This window comes from Bufo gargarizans, chromosome 3 (genome assembly GCF_014858855.1).
Source record: "Bufo gargarizans isolate SCDJY-AF-19 chromosome 3, ASM1485885v1, whole genome shotgun sequence".
Lineage (NCBI taxonomy): Eukaryota > Metazoa > Chordata > Amphibia > Anura > Bufonidae > Bufo > Bufo gargarizans.
In genome coordinates this window covers 6,808,639-6,830,649 of record NC_058082.1, presented here as the reverse complement: position 1 = coordinate 6,830,649, position 22,011 = coordinate 6,808,639, and the positions used below count along the sequence as shown (strand labels likewise).

Genomic DNA, 22,011 nt, shown 5'->3' with positions numbered 1-22,011 from the left:
ATATTACATACACACAGTACACACCTCACACATATTACATACACACAGTACACACCTCACACATATTACATACACACCTCACACATATTACATACACAGTACATACCTCACACAGGAGCACTTACCTCTGGAGCAGTTCGGGGGGTGCTCTGTGCAGGAGGCTGTAGAATAGTGATCGGCGCCGTACACTGAGCTAAACTCTTCTTCTCCACCTTAAGAAAGAGGGGGCGGGACAGTGAGGGAGAGGGGCGGGACAGTGAGGGAGAGGGGCGGGACAGTGAGGGAGAGGGGCGGGACAGTGGAATTCCATGTGGAGCCACAGAGTGGGAATCCCATCACTAATAGAGGCAGGAGTGGGCGTGGCTTCTCCTCAGGCTCCACCCTCTCCCTCCACGTGTCCCGCTGCTGAGCTGATTAGAGAGTGAGGAGAAGAGGAGGGAAGATGGAGGAGACACCGGGAGGGACAAGCTCAATGCTGTCTGGTCCTTCAGGCCCCGCCTCTTCCGGTGACGTCACATCTCCAGTGAAGTGTACACAAGGTCTTGCAGTGCAGGGAGAAGATACAGACTCCATGGTGACTGAGCCAGGACCCCAGCACTGCTGCCCAGAGCCTGGACTGGAGGAGTGAAGGGTAAGTGACCGGAGATCCTGTCCTGTGTGCTGGACCTGTCACTACAACCCCCATCATGCTGCAGGACCAGCCCCAAATGTCATAGTGTTAAAGGGACACTGACAGGGCCAAAAAGCATATTTAGGTATATATATATACGTGAGTACAGGTCTTATAAAGTGTATTAGAATCCTCTAAGTCTCCCCCCGTCCACCTTTATAAATACAGTAATCTGAAGGTTTATAACCTGCTTGACTCGTCTTCAATCTGCCCAAGGGGCGGCGTCTCTTCCTTGCGCCCAGCCAGCCGCCCCCAACTGCCGTTTGAAGCGCCGCCCAGCTCATCAATATTCACTTCGCTGGGCGGCTACTAGTGTCCCCGACTCAAGATCCGGCGCATGCCCAAGAATCAGATTGTGCGCAGGCGCGATGCGATCCCGGCCAGTGAGGGTGCCGGGCACATGCGCTGAAGATGAGCCGGAGGACGATGACCATAGTATTGTATTGGGCATGCGCCGGATCTTGAGTCAGGGACACTAGTAGCCGCCCAGCGAAGTGAATATTGATGAGCTGGGCGGCGCTTCAAACGGCAGTTGGGGGCGGCTGGCTGGGGGGCGCAAGGAAGAAACGCCGCCCCTTGGGCAGATTGAAGACGAGTCAAGCAGGTTATAAAACTTCAGTTTACTGTATTTATAAGGTGGACGGGGGGATACTTAGAGGATTCTAATACACTTTATAAGACCTGTACTGTCATCTATATACCTAAATATGCTTTTTGGCCCTGTCAGTGTCCCTTTAAATAGAAGGGGAGAAGAAAGAGAGAGCTGTGTGTGTGTGTGCGCAGGCGGCGGGGGCAGCAGTGTGTGTGTGTGTGTGCAGGCGGCGGGGGCAGCAGTGTGTGTGTGTGCAGGCGGCGGGGGCAGCAGTGTGTGTGCGCGCGCAGGCGGCGGGGGCAGCAGTGTGTGTGCGCGCAGGCGGCGGGGGCAGCAGTGTGTGTGCGCGCAGGCGGCGGGGGCAGCAGTGTGTGTGCGCGCAGGCGGCGGGGGCAGCAGTGTGTGTGCGCGCAGGCGGCGGGGGCAGCAGTGTGTGTGCGCGCAGGCGGCGGGGGCAGCAGTGTGTGTGCGCGCAGGCGGCGGGGGCAGCAGTGTGTGTGCGCGCAGGCGGCGGGGGCAGCAGTGTGTGTGGTGAGTGTTATTGGATGATTTGGGTTTACTTAGTAGGTTCCTCAGGAAGCTGATGACATCTGGGTGAAGATGGTGGACAGGAGGGGCTTCTGGTTGCAGTGATGGAGGCTGTCCTTCATCGGCAGTGCTGCCTCCGTGTTACAGGAGACACGGCTCCAGCCTCCTCAGGATATAAGTCGGTCCAGGCTCCATGTGTTATAGGCCTTGGAGCCGCCTCAGAGCTTAGATAACAGGTTCTTCTTGGAGACCACAACCCTCACCTGGCGTCCCCGGGGATGATGTCCAGACCTAGGTCTCTAGGTCCACAAATGATGGTTGACTCCTGTCAGTAGTGAAGATGCACCAGGAGCACCTGCCTCAGAAAGCAGTGGGACTGAGGGAGGCATCTCAAAGCCTGGTCCTCCCTCTCTGGCTTCAGCCAATACATTGAGGTCCTGGCTTCTGGCCTAGGATGTGCCATGGAACCTGGGGACTGATGGATCTACCTAGGAAGACACCACATTGAAGGATCCTTCCCTCCAGAAGCAGGTCTGCAGAAAAATTGGTTTTGTAAAGAAAAGAGGCCCTCACAATCGGGTTCAGCAGAGGACCATTATGGCACAGGGTCAGCAGTTTGCAACCTCAAAGTGGATCTTGATGTCTCCTTGGTGAGGGAGGCCTCCTCCAGGTCCAGATCATCAGGCTAATGAAAGAAGGAGCAGCAGTGTTCCACCTCTCTTCTTGGTACCTGGGGTTTCAGGTCCTGCAGTAGTCTACACATACAGGGCCCCGTAAAGTCCCTCGAAACTGGGTTTAAACAGACCTCCAATCTGTGGTCTGCAGTAATTATGCAATTATTAGTAATTAATGGATGAAGGAGGATTGGATGAAGATTTTCAGGAGAAGGCTCTGTCCATACATGTCTCCCCTTGTGGGACAGATTTCAAGGTGTAAGTCCTGCTCCAGTGCAGACACCCATAGCCATACCTTCTCAGGTGCCTCACATGATGGTTGGAGAAAACTGCCAGATACAGACCATGTGTACAGCCGCAGCAGAGACACCGCCATAGACGGCAGCGTCTATGTATGTACATTCAACAAACACAATGGCATTTCCTGTGACGCAATCAATAACACAATGGGCATTGCCTGTGACGCAATCAATAACACAATGGACTCTGCCTGTGATATATTTAACAAACACAATGGACTTAATTACTCACAGGCAGAAAACACAAATTTTTCCCAACCACAGAAAACACCCCAAAACACCACATATCCCCATAAAAGTCACTTCCCCGGATAGCCTCGATCTGGGTGAACAACCTATCCAAAAATCACCCAGATTGGTTCAGGAATTTCCTGGAAGTCTTATTTTTGCCCCACCGTGCACATGGTCCCATGCCCCAAATAGTTCCAGTAAAAAGTCCAAGGGGCAGAAACGGAGCCTTTGAAATCCAATATGCCCAAATAGTGTCCCAGGGGCCATAGTCACAGGGCAAGAGGCAGGCAAGCAGGCCTCCAACTCCCAGTGATGAAGGTGCTTTCGTCACATGTATAATGGTATACGTTGTAAAAAGCAACACAGTTTATTGATGTCACAAAAAAATGTACTGAAAATCCTGAAAATGAAACTTCCTGTAGTCCGTAGGCAGCACAGTCACAAATGGGTTAAAGCCGCCTAGTTATAACTGGCCAGAGACAGGTTAATAATGATCAATCAATTAACCAATCACCACGGGCCCTATGAAGCTAAGCAGGAGGTGTAAGAAGCAATGTTAGATGGAGGTAACGCTCTGCTGCCTGCGGACTACAGGAGATGGAAACTTCAGGTAAGTTTTCATTTTCCTGGACGTCCTCCGGATGGGACTTACAAAGCAGTGCTCAAGTGAGTGGGACAGAAGACCCCATTCAAATATTGTATGGAAAATAGAGGCCTAAGTGTTGAGAATGTCCAGCCTGTGATCCTTCGTGAAGGGTGAAGATGTTGACCATGCGGCAGGATGTCCAGAACATGGTGGTGGAGCTATTTGAGTGATTGACGACGCTTGTCCACAGATCCCCTGATTCACCGCTCTGGTGGCCATGTTCTCTGTCCCTTATTGGGTCCTTGATGCTGAAGAGACAGGGCCTCGGATTTTCTGAAGGTATCTGACCTTTTGATATATTAAGTCGGTTCTTCAGACATCAAGGGAGTGCCATTCCTCTGTTCAAGCGCTGCCTTCTCGTCTCTGTTTAGCTGCTCGCCATCAGAACCGCAGCAGCGAGCAGTGTAAGTATGGCGTCCCCACTCACTCCTGTTGGACGGCTTCATCCTAGCCACTTGTGGCGGTGTTGCAACGGCGAGCAGGTATGCAGAGAAGAGAAGGCAGCGGTCATACGAGTGCCGTCTTCTCTTCAAAGTAGCTGATCGGCGGGAGTGCTGAGTCAGACCCCCGCCAACCTGATACTGGTGACCTATCCTGAGGACAGGTCATCAATATAAAAAAGCAGACCGCCCCTTTAAGCTCATTGTAGGTCATCTTTAATTGATTTTAATAAATCCTGCCTGTTGTCTTTGCACATGACAGCGCAGAACTGTAAGGGCGCCTTCACACGGAGCAGATTTTGTGACGGAAAATTCAGCAACTGAAAATAGTCTCCATTCATTAGAATAGGGCAGCAAGGACGTTTCTGCAAAACGCATTCAGGTGAACGGAACTGATTTTCAGTCGCTGAATTTCCTGCCACAAAATCTGCTGCGTCTGAAGGCGCCCCGAGGCAATTTCCTTAATTAGGAACAGCACCTGCTGAGTGGAAGCAAAGGTCTCCCATCCAGACCAGGACCAAGCTCAGCTCTGCTTGGCCTCCAACATGAGGCAGAGCTGGACCTGTTCAGGATTGAGTGGCTGCAGAGCCAGAGTTAAACTTAAAGGGGTTCTCCCATGAATAAAGTAAACCAGTGATGCCCAACCTGCGGCCCGTGAAGCCGTGTCATGCGGCCCGCGCAGTAACAGGTCTTTATCAGCGTGGGGCGCGCCTTGAACGGCACAGGCAGCAAAGCGATGCAATCTCCCCGCCCAGTGCCGCCTCCTAGCTAATTTATTCACTGCACTTGCCTCTGAGAAATTGAAGAGAAGTGCGGTAATCTCGCACAGGCGCACTGGCAGAGGCATCAAAGTGCGCATGCACCGTCTTCCTGGCCTCTGCCAGTGCGCCTGTGCGAGATTACCGCACTTCTCTTCAATTTCTCAGAGGCAAGTGCAGTGAATAAATTGGCTAGGAAGCGGCTCTGGGTGGGGGGGATATCTGTGGATGGCACTGAGGGGGGGGGGGGGGCGATATCTGTGGATGGCACTGAGGGGGGGGGGGGGCGATATCTGTGGATGGCACTGAGGGGGGGGGGGCGATATCTGTGGATGGCACTGAGGGGGGGGGGGCGATATCTGTGGATGGCACTGAGGGGGGGGGGCGATATCTGTGGATGGCACTGAGGGGGGGGGGGCGATATCTGTGGATGGCACTGAGGGGGGGGGGGCGATATCTGTGGATGGCACTGAGGGGGGGGGGCGATATCTGTGGATGGCACTGAGGGGGGGGGGGCGATATCTGTGGATGGCACTGAGGGGGGGGGCGATATCTGTGGATGGCACTGAGGGGGGGGGGCGATATCTGTGGATGGCACTGAGGGGGGGGGGGGGGATCTAGGGAGGGGTGTGGGAATGTTGGGGTGTGAGGTCCTGGAGGGGTGTATGGGTGGGAGCTCTGGAAGGGGTGGGAGGTCCAATAGGTATATGGGGGTGGGAGATCCGGGAGGGGGGCCCATAATTTTTTTTGCTATGGGGCCCAGTCATTTCTAGCTACGCCCCTGATTGGTAAGATTGGGCGGGCACTGGAGCGATAGAGCGCCCTGCTGTAGGAGAAGCCGGCGGGAGATGAAAGGAGGAGGGGCCAGCTCCTGGTGGTGTCGGGGCACACGGCGCAAGCATGGCGGTGAAGGGTCTGACTGAAGCCTAAAGACCAGACATCAAGGTAGACCTGCAGAAGAAGGTGACAGCGCAGTATGTGATGTATACATGTGTGTAATGTATGTAGAGCAGTGTGTGATCATCACATACATTACACACATGTATACATCATGTGCCCCCTCATAGTAGTTATGCCCAGATATGCGCCCTCTCACAGCGTTTGCATTTCTTTCTAGCAAAGCTACCTGGTTCCAGCCCGCGAAATTTATACCAAGTCTAGTGCGGCCCTCAGACAAAAAATGGTTGGGCACCATTGATGTAAACATTTAAAATCAGACATCATATAGTACATGCCAATCTCTAACAAAGCTAGAACCAGCCCTGGACCTCACATGGATCCAGAGATCTCTCTATTCATTGCTCTGCTGGATTTTTGTGAAGCTGACAGCTCAAGGGGTGTGTCTTTTCTGCGGCAGCTCGGGAGGCGTGTCCATGCTCTCCCTGCGGCAGCTCGGGAGGCGTGTCCATGCTCTCCCTGCGGCAGCTCGGGAGGCGTGTCCATGCTCTCCCTGCGGCAGCTCGGGAGGCGTGTCCATGCTCTCCCTGCGGCAGCTCGGGAGGCAGTTGAAAGATGAAACTGAGCATGTGCGACCTTCTCAGTGAGCAGGACAAATAAATAAGAATTTAAGTGGCGCTATACAGATAGATTTTATTGAATAATGCAGTGGCTATACAAAATATTTAATTACATGCAATTACAAAGTATTCAGATCCAGGTGCTGGTTTGAAAACTGTTGACTATTTTTTTGTGGTACAACCCCAAGACTAAAACTAAACATTCCCTGGATTCATTTTGCAGAGAATGAAGTCTCTATGATCAACAGGTAGTGCAGGCACCGGAAGCAAAGTTTTTTTTCTGGTGAAGACTGCTGGCCTTCCCTGCAGGGCCGGATCTCCGAGACTTCTTCCCGAAAGATAGCCAGTCTAAGAGAGGAAACATAGCATGAGAACCCTGGAGATGACCACAACATAGCCAGAACAGAGACATCTCCCAGAGAAGTGTGTCATTAACCCCTTGAGGACCTCTACTGTACAGTGGAAGTCCGGTCTTTAAACATGGCGCCCGCCATAGCCGCTGGGTTTCTGCCATTTTTAAATAGTAGAGACCCGCGGTATATGTATGCAATCAGCCATAAGGCATTTTCCCCTTCAGATGCTGTGGTCAAATGTGACCATGGCATCAGAGCAGTCCGGAAGCCGGACTCACCACGTCAAGGTCGCCTCCATGAGTGGTCCCTAATACTAGTTCCTAACTCACCACGTCAAGGTCGCCTCCATGAGTGGTCCCTAACACTAGTTCCTACCTGTTATGGGCCATGACAGCCACACAAAGTCCAGGGAGCGCAGGCACAGCATGCACGCCAGGCACACTCTGCTTTTAACCCCGTCCGGTGCCATTACAGCTTTCATTGGATCCAGGGATGCAAGTACCAACATGCATGCTGAACCCACTATATACTTCTCCTGGAGCCAAATGGCTACTGGTAGGTGCTATATAAGCAGACTCAGTTTTATACTGACTTTAAAACCAGCCTCCAGGGCAGATTAACTGGTCAGGTGTGCATGACTGCATGGAGATGTGGTGGGTTCAGCCCGCACAACCCAGTATGCAGGTGCACATTGCTATGGCGAAATACAGATACAAACGCAAAAACACAAATGCAACCGGACTCTGCACTCTGGAGGCTGGTTTTAAAGTCAGTATAAAACTGAGTCTGCTTATATAGCACCTACCAGTAGCCATTTGGCTCCAGGAGAAGTATATAGTGGGCTCAGCATGCATGTTGGTACTTGCATCCCTGGTTCGGATGAAAGCTGTAATGGCACCGGACGGGGTTAAAAGCAGAGTGTGCTTGGCATGCATGCTGTACCTGCGCTCCCTGGACTTTGTGTGGCTGTCATGGCCCATAACAGGTAGGAACTAGTGTTAGGGACCACTCATGGAGGCGACCTTGACGTGGTGAGTGGCTTATTACGCTTTGGCCAAAATGTACACCAATGCCTTATTCAACATCCAGCATAGAGGCAGGGCAGAGCGCTGGTTGCAGAGTGCGATTGCATTTTGTGTTTTTGCGTTTATCTGTATTTCACCATAGCAATGTGCACCTGCATACAGGGTTGTGCTGGCTGACCCCCAAATAAAAACCTTTTGTCAGAATTGTTTTTCCCCAATTCTACCCCATTTGAATTTTTTTTTTTCCCCCTTCCCACTACATGGTATGCAACCATAAATGGCGCCATTAGAAAGTACAACTTGTCCTGCAAAAATAAGCCCTCATAAGGCTATGTGAATGGAAAAATAGAAAAGTTAGGACTATGGGAAGGTCGGGGAGTGAAAAACGAAAATGCAAAAATAGAAAATCTCGGGGTCCTCTTAAGGGTTAAACACACTGCAGAGTAAACAGAGCTGTGATAAATGTACTGACAATGACTGCCATACTCGCCTAGGGCGCTATTGCTGGGTGTGTGCAGCATGCTGATCTAAAGTAAAATCTCCATAGCACAGAGCTCTGATCGTCGGCCATCCTGGCTCATTCAGAGTAGAAGCTGTTTTGAAGGATGCCCTGTGCAGTGGCCGGGTTTGGTGTGACCCCAACGCAGTTAACCAGTGTCTTCTTTACTGGAGGAATTAAGATGCAAAAAAATACAGGCGAGGAATAGGACTGGCTTCTGCAGTCTCCTCCGTGGCAGAAGGGTTTGATGCTGAGGAAAGGCCCACGGTCTGTGGCTCAGCATCCCCATGTCAGTCTTCTTCTGGTCACTCATGTAGACTGGCAGAGTGTCCCCTCCAAGCACTGTTCCCTTACTGCAGAACTCTAGGGGCCCCGACTCCTCTCCTTATATACCATTTCTAGCTAGACTGGAACCTTCTAGTGGGAGGGGTGGAGTGGAGAAGCTCAGCACAAACAGATACAATGTTACACTTTCCGTCTGTCATAGACTTACATTAGAGCTTCAATGATACTCAATGGCAATGACAGACAAAAACTAGTTTCCAGACATGGTGATGGCGAAACTCTCCATGTGTATATATTATTCTAGAGAGCGCTATATGTGGAGCACTATGGGCCTCTTTACTGTTCCATTTTATACCCCATGGACTTCTGTATCTGTCTCTGGGTGACGGTAGGATAATGACCCTCATCTCTGGATGGATGTGATTGAACACAAGATGGAGCATTTCTTGTGCGAAGAGAATAAGCTCTTGAGATCAGGAATGTTTATTGTAGTTCTGGACCTTGGATTCTAGTAGTGACCAGAACTTACCGGTTGTCACCTGGAGAAGACCTTAAGAGAGAATCTGTCAGGTCATTTTATCCTTATAATGTGGCTCCATGCAGTAGTAGGTGACCTGACAAAGATGTTGAACATGCTTATGACCTGAAAGATGAGACCTGGCTCATCTATAAATCCTGTGTAACCCTCCACTTTATAGCAGGCAGCAAACAAATGGTAAAGGAGACTCACTGTAAGTAGAAGATCACAAGTTTACAGAGTCACGCTTCCAAAAAGCTGGACTTCTCCACCTCAAATCCATCCCAACAGGAAGTAGAAGCAACACTCCAATAGTAACATGGACCTGATGTGGAGTTATTCGCCAAGTCCTCAGGTGACCTTTCTGTTCCTCGTTAGACTGTTGAAAGACCAGCAGAAACGTCACCTGAGAACTTGGGGGACTAACTCCACATTTAGTTTCTTTTCACTATTGGAGTGCTGTTTCTACTTGATAGCAGTGGTGTAACACTAATATTGCTGAGGATATATATGTATCTCCATTGTGTGCTGGGGGTAGTAGTCCTTTATATTCAGTGACTCTATACTTCAGGTAAGATCTTCTTCCTTATGGGATTTTACCATCAATACTCTGTTTTCCTCATGTTAGGTACAAGACTCTCACAGATGAAGTCTTTTTTGTAAGACAATGATCCTTTCCACCAGTGACCAACCATGGATGGAGAAGGACACAAACTTGATGGCTTCAAGAATATTGGACCTCGCCCTTGAGATCATCCACTTGATAACTGGAGAGGTGAGTCTCGCATGACATCACTGTTATCTCTTGTAGGTAAATGTAAAGATAACCAGGTAAGTCTGGAAAGGTGGAGGTTTCTTAGCATCTCTGTAGTGATCGGCGTCTCCTCATACACAGGATTACACCGTAGTGAAGAAGTCATCTGAGTGTGTGACACCTCATGTGTCAGGAGGACCGAGCAGGACCCAGAGCCCCATCACCAAGCCTCCACCTCATTCACTGATGCATGAGCAGAAGATCCTAGAACTTACCAACAGGATCACTGACCTGCTGAGCGGAGAGGTGAGCGCTGCTGGGAATGCTGGGAAATTATACAATAACACCAAGTGAGGGGTCTGGTGATGACTGTATCCTTGTGTTGTCAGTTTCCTATAAGGTGTCAGGATGTCGCTGTATATTTCTCCCTCAAGGAGTGGGAGTATTTAGAAGGACACAAGGATATGTACAAGAACGTCATGATGGAGAATCATCAGCGCCTCACATCACCAGGTAAGAGTAGACCTTCCTGATAGAGGAGAGTCCAGGTTTAGGGGTCACCTAGACTCGCTCCTCATCTGATCATCACGTATAGACAATGTATTCAGCCATTGTGTTTTCCTATAGATGGATCCAGTCGGAGAAATCCACCAGAAACATGTCCCAGTCGTCTATATTCCCAGGAGTATCCAAACAAAAAAACAAATGTTGCATTGGATCATCATGAACTTAAGGTGGAGAATCACCAGCTCTTCATATCACCAGGTAAGAGGAGACCTTCCAGATTATAGAGAAGAGGCCAGGTTTAGGGTCACCTAGATTCACCCGTCATCTGATCATCACGTATAGACAATGTATTCAGTCACTGTGTGTATTTCCTATAGATGGATCCAGTCATATAAATCTACCAGAGAGATGTCCTAGTCTTCTGTATTTCAAGGATTGTCTAGAGGAGAAGCAGAATGTCCCACTGGATCATCAGGTAGATGAAGCTGAGATTTCTGTAGATCCTCTATAGATTGATGTAATGAAGCTTTCTACTCCTCTTCTCCAGCAGCAGTGGAGTAGACTCTATGTGATGGTGATTGGTGGTGGCTGTGGCCGATCATGGCTACAAATGGTTTCTGCTTTCAAAGAAGATTGTTTGAATAATATAAGAACTGGTGATCATGAAAATAGCGCCGATCATTTCCTGTGGCCAAAAAACAGGAATGTTTATGTAGAGGAGTAAAATATTTGGTTGAATGTTGGTCCTGGTTCCTTTTCTTGTTTCTCATGTCCTTCATGTGTGATCTTTGCAGGAAAGTGATGGAAGTGGAAGGTTGAGTGGCCTGGAGAACCCCACATCAGTGTCGGTGACTGGTAAGAGCCTTTCCTAAATCCTGGGTTTTCTTCTTGAATTATACATTGCAGACTGAGTTTACAGAAAACCTTCTCCCTCCTCTGACGGAGGAATTGTATATGGAGTAGATCTCGGCTGATCTTTCCTGAGTTCCTCATCCAGTAAGTTTGATGCTGAGGAAATGCCAGAGTGTCTCTGTCTCTGTCTCTCCTTCCAAGCACTGGTCCCTAACTTCAGAACACTAGGGACTTTGACTATTTTCCTTATATAACATTTCTAGCTAGACTGGAACCTTCTAATAGGAGGGGTGGAGTGGAGAAACTCAGCACAAACAAATACAATATTACAACTCCAGTCTGTCATAGACTTACATTAGAGCTTTAGTGATACTCAATGGCAATGACACAGCAGTGTTTTTCCAGACAAAAATACGTTTCCAGACATAACAGAGCTAAACCAGACAGTCACGAGGTCAGTGTTTGATTTTGGTGGTAAACAAGTCCTGGGTTTTTTCTTTTCTTCCAACCCTATGGCAGCTGTGGAAAATTACCAGATTTTTATTCAAAGTCCCAAAAGTCTCTCTGTATCCATTAACCTTTTCCGCAGAGCCTCGCAAATACAGTGCAGATGAACAGGATATATATCACTACATACATTTAAAATGCAGTAACACAGTATTAAACAAATTGAAGTCCATGCAAGTTAACCCTTCTAAAGTTAAATAAAGCAAGGAGTTGATGAATTTTCTTAGGGGAAACAGGGGCAAATGTTCAGACTTCAAAGTACCCCTGCTCCAGGGCACTACATATTTTATAGACTGTTTTGAAAAATCGTGTTAATAGATAAAAGTTCACCTTTAGTGGTTGTCTTTCCTGACTACTGTGTCTCCTGGTTCTCAAACGCTCTTAGGATTTACAGTATGGCCAAACTGTATAACTACTGGGTGGTGCTACTACCAAAAAGTTCTTGAATTTCAATTTTGGCGAATCACTCTCTATGGCATCCACCTTTTTCATATCAGTTTATTTAGTTTGTTGCTTTGCCGCAGCCAGCAATTTCCATCCATTGAGACTCTGCTTGTATGGCATATTAATTTTTAAAGCTACAGTACTCCTTTGTGCATGAGCTAGTTATCAGCCCAATTTACATCTGAAAAATTATATTTACTGGTTGATTGCTTTTTAAGCATCATAGTTGCACTGGGCACTGTCAAATTACAGAATTTTTTTTTCTTTAAGGATACCAACCCTGACCAGGCATATTTTGCAGTGTAACGGACAGCATGTATTTTTGCTCATTTGGATTCATTGTAGAGGTCTGTAATTGCATATTTTCTTTTAGCATTTTTGGAAATTTTTATCTAAAACAGATTAGTGTTCCTGAACTGCCATGTTGCACTGTTATAGAGGACTATGTCCAATTGACCCTTTGTTTCTACAAAACTGTGGCTCGGGAGCAGATGCTGCTGTTGGTAGAGCCTCAAAAGCTGCCAGACCTAGGGCAAGCTCGGGTGGAGGTGGCAGAAATGTTATGAACGTTGCATGTAGTGTTTTTGTGATGGTATCTCTCTTGTGGAAATTTTTCTCCAGTGTCAGCCGACAGAACCATGACAGTGGGCCATTTCTGGAGGTAATATGTGGCCGGTCAAGCATAAATGTAGGAACTACGGCTCTCCTTCAGCACTTGAGGCGACATCACCTGCTCACGTGGAAAAATCAAACTGGGCTGCAATGTGAGCAAGACCTTCCACCTACTTCCTGTTATCCTTCTAGTAGCCAGGCCACATCCACAAGCATTACAGTGCCGTTATTGTTATCATCATCCGATACTTTTTCTCCTCCTCCATGCCCTCTGCTGCATCTTTAGTCATTCATAACAAAATGTGTGAATGGGGAACATTACAGAAAAATCCGCTTTTGAACCAACTTAATTCCTACCTGGAGGTGCAGTTGTTGCTATACCACTTAGTGGATTCCACTACTTTTACACATTAAGCAGATTCCTTCCATCTGACCAGGCCTCTTTGCCCCCAACTGGGTCGCTGTCCTCCTGCCCCCTCTGACAGTGCAATAAGTTGTTGGAGCAGAAAATAGTTTGCTGAGCATGATGGAACCGTTTTTCCAACCATTTTGCCAGGAACTTTAAAAAGGTTGTCATGTCATTTACCCTATAGATGTCATGCTGGCCATGGCTTTCTCCACTAAACTCATCACTTTCCTAGGGATTCTCAGCAGAGTTTGTCTAAAAAGGGTTGTATTTGATGGTACAACCCTTTTATTCTTGTAAATGTTTCTAAGGAATTGGAGACCTCTAATTCATACTTTATAGCCGCAGCCTAATGTGTTAGAAATAATGTGGGGAAGCCTACTTGTAATCATTGTATGTCCTGTTTTTTTTTAGGAATTATAAATAATATTCCTTTATATTTTTTATTTTTTTGTGAACCTAAAAAACCCTCTTATCTTTATAACTGTATTTTGTTATGTTTTGCTCATTGTATGGTTTGTTCACATAGAAATGATAAATGACAAATGTGTTCCTTTTTCTCAGGTGATGACGGTACAAGAGCCTCCGATGGGCATTTTTTATCTCCCAGTTGTGAAGTAGAAGAAAATCAATCACACACTGGCAAAAATCAACTGGCTGAAATGTTTGCTTGTTCTGAATGTGGAAAACATTTTAAAGAAAAATCTCATCTTTTCACGCATGAGAGAATTCACAAAGCTGAACGTCCATTTTCGTGTTTAGAATGTGAGAAATCTTTTACTTGGAAATCAAGCCTTATGCATCATCTAAGAAGTCACACAGGGGAGAAGCCATTTTCATGTTCAGAATGTGGAAAGTGCTTTACAACTCACTCAAATCTTCTTATGCATCAAAGATTGCACACAGGAAAGCAGCTATATTCATGTTCTGAATGTGGAAAATCCTTCACAGCGATATCAAATTTTCTTAAACATCAGAGAAGTCACACAGGAGAGAAGCCGTTTTCGTGCTCAGAATGTGGGAAATGTTTTGCCTATAACTCAAGTCTTGCTGAACATCAGAGAATTCACACAGGGGAGAAGCCATATTCATGTTTAAACTGTGGAAAATGCTTTACAACTCAATCAAATCTTCTTAGACATCAGAGAACTTACACGGGAGAGAAGCCATTTTCATGTCCTGAATGTAAAAAGTGTTTTAGTCAGAAATCAAATCTTAATAAACATCTAAGAAGCCACACAGGAGATAAACCATTATCATGCTCAGAATGTGGAAAATGTTATACTCAGAAATCAGATCTTGTTAAACATCTAAGAACTCACACAGGAGAGAAGCCATATTCATGTCCTGAATGTGGGAAATGTTTTAGTCAGAAGTCGCGTCTTACGGAGCATCTGAGAACTCACACAGGAGAAAAGCCGTATTCATGTTCTGAATGCGGGAATTGTTTTAGTCAGAAGTCACGTCTTACGGAGCATCTAAGAATTCACACAGGGGAGAGGCCATTTTTATGTCCTAAATGTGGGAAGTGTTTTAGTCAGAAATCATGTCTTAGGAATCATGTAAGAACTCACGCAGTTGAGAAGCCATATTCATGTTCAGAATGTGGAAGATGTTTTGCCCAAAGGACAACTCTTGTATATCATCTAAAAACTCAGAGGGGAGAAGCCATTTTCATGTCCTGAATGTGAAAAATGTTATAGTCATAAATCGCATCTTATGGACCATCTAAGAACTCACACGTCGGGGCATAGCGAGTTCCTGCTCTGAATCTTTCACATATCTCCTGCATCCTGCTGCTCACCACCACCACTTAGGCTCCAACGGTTTACCCTGATTCCTTCTTACCTCAGGCACCAGTTATGACTCAAAAAGAAAAGTAAGGAGCAAGGGCAAGAGAAGGAGTCATGGGTGGAGGGCCCATTCAAGCCTCTGCAACCAGTGGTATGGTCTGGGGCTGACGAAACAGCTAAGCTGGCTGCTGGACTTTGCAATTTGCACGAACAGCGAGCCAGGACTTGGGATCTTCCACGGCTGGAGAAGATTGGTTTGATTTTGGTGATAATCAGGCTGATTGACTTCTAGAACAGCCCATTGATAAAACAAGATGTCCGCCCGACTATCTGAACAGGATCCTGAAAATGCAGCCCAGCAGGGAAACAACCCATGAGCCTTTCAATACCACTAGTGAAACTCGCCCTTTATCACGTCCTGGTATTGTAAGTGACCCACAATTTGAAGGATGTGTTTGCAGCTGTCGATCAGTGTAACACTGCCTCCTCCTCAACAGCAAATATTGGGGTTAGCCTCTCTTTGCTAAAAGTACCAAGCAGACAGTTTAAACGCCCATAAACTACTATTTTAGAAACTACACTCTCAAATTATCCAAAATGATGTTATAAGCATTAACCCACCTATGTTGTCTTCCATGGATGTCCCGGCATTTCTGAGCTCACAGGTGTTCTTTTTACCAAAATGTAATAAACCGTTTATTTGGCTTCGCCTAACATTTCCTCTACGTCTATGGATTTCTTCTTTTTCAGCCTAATGATGGTCTGTTTCACTTCCATTGAGAGCTCCTTTGACCATATGTTGTGGGTTCACAGCAACAGCTTCATAATGCAAATGCCACACCTGGAATCGGTTCCAGACCTTTTACCTGCTTAATTGGTGATGGATTAATGAGTGAATAGCCCATGCAGCCCATTACATAGCTTTTGAGATAATCGTCCAGTTACCTTTGGCAGTGACATATTAAAGGGCTGGAATTCCTAAACCCTTCCTCTAATTAGGATGTTGTACCCTCAAATTACTGCTGAGTCTGCACTTTAAGTTCATATTGATTATATGACTGTCCCAATATTTCTGGACCAAATTGTATGCATAGTATATATCTGTATATACACTAGAGATACAGCGGGTAGTGATAATAAATCTTGGGCAAAGCTATATAAGGGCAGGTTCACATTAACGTTAGGAATTCTGTTATTGTGTTCCGCTATAATGGAATTTTAGGACGGAATACAAAACGGAACACAAAACGGAACCCGTTAAGAGGCACTCCGTTTTGCTCCGTCCTAATACATGTCTATCGGCACAAATAATGGTTCTGTTTTTTTCCCATTATGCATAACGGAAAAAACGGAACCGTTCTAATGGAACACTATAACGGAATTGCTAACACTGATGTGGCGGAGGGCTTAATCTAAAAGGAGGCAGCTACCCTCCAAACAGACTGCAAGAAAACCTCCACCAGCACATGGCTGTGGTCCTGTGACGGTGGACGTGTTGTCTAAATGTTCTTGCTTCCTGTAGATCGTGTAATATTTTTCTATCCCCGGTCGTTGGGGACGTGGCGAAACCTAATATATCTGTTATTTTCCGTACGCCTCCCACAAGGGCACTTCAGCAAGAGGGTACCCCGCCCCTAGGGACAGGAAACGACGTAGAAAGCAAAAGTTTAAATGCCTCCTCCCTATTACCTTCTCCAGTCGTTTCCTGTCCCTTGGGATGAGTGGAAAGCTGGCAGGCTCCCTCCTGCCGAAGTTCCATGCGCCCAGCCTGCGGTGAGTATTCCCTGCTTGTGAGGAGGGCTGTGGCAGAGCGACGGCGGCGCTGGGAGCTAGATACGCCACAAGCATGCGGTGGGAGCCGTAAGTCCTGAGTTCAGGCAGCCCCCGGACGGTGCACGGGCTCAGGGGAAGCCAGTTGCATGGCCAGAAGGCGCGTGGGATCTCTGGGCCGAGATCTCACGAGGTCCGGTCATGTGACCTCGGCCGGACCCCATGACGCGCCGGCAAGTCATGTGACCAGAAAGTGATTCAAATTTGGCGGCGGGAAGCTGCAAAAATGCCGCAGAGTGTCTCCAGCAGAGCAGAGTGGATGCCTCATCATGTCTCTGTAGCAGGAGAAGCCTTCTGATGCCCCTAAGGCCCCCAGTCTGGTAAGCCTCCTCCTCTGGAGTAGTTTATATATTTTTGTTGTGTAATCCTGGTGACTGCTACCCCACTCCTTCCCCTGCACTAAAGAAGAGCCCCTGCTCTCTTTTTGTACTTGCAGAATAGAGAAACCGGAAGGAGTGGGGAATCTGCACAGAAGAAAAAATGTGCTATTTGCAAAAAGTATCTGCCAGGACATAGGTTTTTTTGCTATCTGCCAAAAGTGTACTGACAAAATAATGGCTGAAGATTCCCCTTCTCTAGTGGAAAATTTACGATCAATTATAAGAGAAGAAGTGAGTTCAGCAGTGAAAGCAAAAATTTTGTCATTTCCCCAAAAACCTTTCACTTCTAAAATGGTCACGGAACCCCGGATAGAATGGGATATGGAGGATGGCGATTTTAATGATTCGTCTGACTCGGGAGCCTCCTCTGATGAGGAAGTCAGCGGTCCGTTATGCTCATTAGAAGACACTGAGTGTCTCTTCAAGGCTATAAGATTAACTCTGAATATTGAGGAATCTAGACGGTCAGTCGGTTCAGGATCAGATCTTCAAAGGGCTGGGTGATAGGAAGAGGAGAGTGTTCCCCATCCATGACAGAATCCGAAAGCTTATACAGGACAAGTGGAAGGACCCAGAAAAAAGGGCCGGTACTTCAAAAAAATTTAAAAGGAAATATCCCTTTAGCGAGGAAGATTCGGCTCTTTGGGATAAAACACCAAAGGTTGACGCCCCTGTTGCGCGAATCTCCAAAAAGGCAGCCTTTCCTTTTTGAAGATGTCTGCTTATTAAAAGATGCTATGGATAAAAAAAATGCAAATCTGTACTTACAAAATCTTGGGATTCCAATACCGCTATGTTGAGGCCTAGCATAGCTGCCACCTATACGGCTGAAGGGTTAAATAGAATAAGCTATATGATCTGTATGAAGGACAGGAGGTTGGGTGACATCATACTAGAGGGTGAATATATTTACATTGACCTTCTGTCTGTAGAAGGAACTGTTCCTAGTCGGCACTATTGTAATGAGCTGCAGCTGTTCTTGGATGGATTGATAAAAGGCCCGTATGGTCAAGAATAAACTCAGAGCTGTTTCTGACATCATACTGTATGTCGTAGCAAAAAAAGCCAGTGGAGATAATATATCCAAAATAATGTCAATTTTATTGTATATTAAAATATGTAGAAAAAGGCAAGATGGAAAAAAGTTAGAGAAGCGAAGGGCAAAATATACAGCTGGACTGTCGTGTATCCCCACAAGGCTGATAAGCACTTAATGGGTACCAGGTCAGGTACTGTGACTTACAGGCACCCAATATATGTATCACTGATGGTAAATGATAAACGCCCCAATGGGGGACTGTACAGCGTGATGCAACAATATCAGGGAGTTCCCCGGATGTCCGTGAGACACATATGTTTACAGCCTAAAAGGTAACCTAGGCCTGATATGGATTGATATATAGCAAGATGTGTAATGGTGTCTAACTACACCTAGCACAGGACGTACCTGAAGACATGACAATAACCCAGAAGGATAAGTGACCCTAAGTGCAGGACCTCGGCGTGCGTTTCACCTCAGCAGCTTCATCAGGCGGTATCGGAATATAAGATAGCGGGGTATATATACTAGAGACATAAGTGGAAGGAATTACCTGGGTTGCGAACACCTGTGATCCAACCCCGCGGGCGTGAAGGCACCATGAAACACGGAGCCATCTCCCAGTGCGTCCACACCAGCGCACTGTGTATTTTGGCCTGCATACTGGACCAGAAGACGGTCGGATTTTCGCAGTCCTTTTGTGGCTTCGAGGTAGACAAGTATGCATCTGCGTACATCCAGATGGTGGAAACGTCTTTCTTTTGAAGATTTTGCCCGTGCGCAGAAGGTGGGTAAGGAAATCTGTTGGCAATGGAATTTTGATAATACCTTTGGTAAGAAGGACATTCAGTCCAATTTGGATTTGTCGTTCGGACGAAAAGTCCTGTCAGCGGCAGTCCCCCCTAATGGTTCCTTTGTTATTCCTCCTGCTGAAGTGCTCGTTGTGGGAGGGGTACGTAAAAGATAATTACTCTTACCGGTAATTGGATTTCCCGTATAGCCTCCACAACGGCACTGGTTTTTTCCCACCCATTGTTTGCTTGTATTCTTTTGTCTAGTATAACTTGATTCATATCTCCCTACAAATAGAAGGTTACTTCTTCAGCATCATCCTGGTTCCTTTGGTACTTACTGGAGAAGGTAATGGGGAGGAGGCATTTAAACTTCTGCTTTGTACGTCGTTTCCTGTCCCTGGGGCGGGGTACCCTCCTGCTGAAGTGCCGGTGTGCAGGCTATACGGAAAATCCAATTACCGGTAACAGTAATTATCATCTTTTTCTTTATCAGGGAAGGAGGATTTTTACACTTGAAAATATATATTTTTTTTTTTTCCCCTATTTTACACTTACTAGACATCTGGGGGATTTTTACCAGTGAATTTTTTAAATTTATGATTTAACCTGTAACTGGTTCTGATCCATTATCTCCAGTTACAGGGGGGACACAGAGCAGCACAACCTCCGCTGCAGAGTCTTCTCTCACATACAGCCCCATGTAAATCGGTTTTGACTAAATCCCACGACTCAAAGGACCTGGTCCTCCTTAGTAATGGGAAATAGCCGGCTCCACAGTAGCTGCCTATTTCCCATAACGGGTAAGGACCTTTTTTGCCCCCTAGTGGACAGGTCCTCCCCGGACCTTTTTGCCCCCTAGTGGTCAGGTCCTCCCCGGACCTTTTTGCCCCCTAGTGGTGAGGTCCTGCATAGATACAGTATTTAGCCATGTCCCAATGAATTGGCTATTTCCCATGACTCAGAAGGACCTGGTCCTCACTAATAATGGAGAATGGTCAGCTCTATAGCAGCCGTCTGTTTCCTATAATCTGCAGGGACCATTTATTCCCCTTTTTGTCCTGGACCTGATCAGTCATAGTATTTAGCTTCCCAGTGAATTGGCTAAATCCCATTCTCTCCACAAGAACCATTCTGGTAAAGCTCCGGTGACCTTATTATTTGTATTAGTTTCACTTTGTAGCATCGACTAAATTAATACAGGTGAACGGTGCATAATAAAGTCTTTATAGTTATTTTCCGGGCTCCAGAAGGACCTTCTCCATCTATTACATACTGAGAAGGTGTCATGTAGGAGAGGTAAATAAGTAAAGTTGCCCAACCGGCGAGAGTAAATGAATAACGCTCGCCAGCTACCACGGTACTGAAATATATAGGAGGAGGAGGTAGCGTAATCTAAGACTTAACGTTTATTAGATATACAGTTTAAAAAAGACGGACATAACACATAATATCAAAAAAGTGTGCACACCACAAACGTGTCACAAACACCAATGTACATAATCACAATAGGAGGCCACATTAATATGGTAAAACCCATGTGAAAAAGGTAACACTATACTCCAAATCAGGTATACGTTCCACAGAAAAATATATATATATATAAACGGGAACAGTCTTACCAGTGGGTGACTGTCATCTGGGTATGGTGGCGCAGTCCCAGAAGACAGTGTTACCTATGGAACAGGGTCCCAGATAAGGCGGACTGTCCCTAGAAAACCCTACCAGGCCTATAGAGCCCTATGACCTGGCCAGGGGCCGCACGTCAGGGAACTAAACAGGAGTGTAGGATTCCCTGGACAACCCTAACTAGGGGTACACAGTGACAAGATCCCTACGCGTTTCGTCTAAAGGTTAAAGCCCCAGACTCATCAGGGGCTAGCATGGGAGGGAGTATGTCCTTATTGACTGGTGTCATGAACAAACAGTCCCCATGCTACTGGATGCAGTCTATCAGCAAGGAACTAGGATACAGGGGGGACTTGGTCAGGGCTACTGAACAGCGTGTCGCTGGTGAGGTACAGGCCCTATTCCCTAATGATGGGGGTCCCTCTGTCCTAGTAACTGCAGGTAAGGGGTAGCGTATGGCGGCAATCGGCTTGTATTGCCGTCCACGATTTAAATGTGCGTCCTGACGCGCGTGGGCCCCGCCCCCCGGGGGTGTGGAATCTGCTGACATAATGATTGCATCACCAGCCTAGACAGAGAGGGCGTGTGGGGGCGTGGCTAATGCTGACGTGCTGGTGATGCCTTGTTAGGTGTGGCCAAGCGGCGCGTCACTAAAAAGGGACAGTTACTCCAACAGGAATGTGCGCATCCCTCGGGCATTGGAGGAGGCTTAAAGAGGCAGGCAACACTTGTAGGCGGCGACAAGCCACTGATATAAAGAGGCTGGAGATATAATCGGCGGAGCACAAGTGTATGTGTGTGTGTGTGTATATATATATATGCATATGCTGAGGATGTCGCCAAATTGGACAACAACAAAACAGCACATAAAATACAGTAAAGCCTAGAGGATACTTTTAGTTCACCGGCTGCTAGGCATGGGAACCGGTGACCACGGATAATCCAGGGTAGAGGTAGTGGCCCCACACTGTGCTAAATAAACAGCCCAAACCTAGAGGACTTAGCAGTTAGATGAAGCTTCCGAAACTAAATTGTTCATTGAGTCCGTTGGGACTGGGAGTGTTCAGTTTATATCTCCACCAGGTTTCTCTCTGGAGGATACGTCTATCCCAGTCCCCTCCCCTAGGGGGTCTAGTGATTACCTCCAATGCCCTTGAATTTTAGGACACTTCTCAGACCTTGGTGGCACTCGTTCACATGCCTTGCCACTGATGTGTCCCTTTTATTCCGGACATCATTTAAGTGTTCCCCAATACGGCGGCGAAACTCTTTTTGTTTTACCGACGTATTGGGTACCACAATCACAGGTAATTCGGTATACCAATCCTGATGTGCGGCAGTCGATGAAGCCATTTATGTGATGGTTGTACCCGTTATCACGATTGGCGAATGACTTGCCAGTTTGTACAAACACTGCAACTGCCGCACCTAAA

General features: G+C 46.9%; 1 protein-coding gene across 4 annotated transcripts; it reads left to right on the top strand.

Moving 5' to 3' along the window:
- The first annotated feature begins 506 nt into the window (after positions 1 to 506).
- Positions 507 to 15,614, top strand: LOC122931824 (zinc finger protein OZF-like). Of its 4 annotated transcripts, XR_006388244.1 has the most exons (9): positions 507 to 631; positions 9,663 to 9,809; positions 9,930 to 10,094; positions 10,178 to 10,301; positions 10,416 to 10,553; positions 10,673 to 10,770; positions 11,090 to 11,150; positions 12,720 to 12,862; positions 13,681 to 13,807. XR_006388244.1 is itself a non-coding variant. In XM_044285879.1 (8 exons), the coding sequence occupies exons 2-8, from the start codon at positions 9,702 to 9,704 to the stop codon at positions 14,799 to 14,801; spliced, it is 1,815 nt and encodes a 604-aa protein (XP_044141814.1). In that variant the 5' UTR covers positions 507 to 631; positions 9,663 to 9,701; the 3' UTR covers positions 14,802 to 15,614. The 4 variants fall into 4 exon arrangements, 3 of the variants coding, with proteins under 3 accessions (XP_044141814.1, XP_044141816.1, XP_044141815.1); XM_044285879.1 differs by lacking the exon at positions 12,720 to 12,862 and having other exon boundaries at positions 13,681 to 15,614; XM_044285881.1 differs by lacking the exon at positions 13,681 to 13,807 and having other exon boundaries at positions 12,720 to 13,671.
- The last annotated feature ends 6,397 nt before the right edge of the window (positions 15,615 to 22,011 follow it).

What these genes read in the sequence shown, in the direction of transcription:
- LOC122931824 (XM_044285879.1), top strand. Translation starts at nt 9,702, where the DNA reads ATGATCCTTTCCACCAGTGACCAACCATGGATGGAGAAGGACACAAAC. An exon ending in CCAGCTCTTCATATCACCAG is followed by an intron (nt 10,554 to 10,672) that starts GTAAGAGGAGAC and finishes TATTTCCTATAG; the next exon opens with ATGGATCCAGTCATATAAAT. An exon ending in CACATCAGTGTCGGTGACTG is followed by an intron (nt 11,151 to 13,680) that starts GTAAGAGCCTTT and finishes CCTTTTTCTCAG; the next exon opens with GTGATGACGGTACAAGAGCC.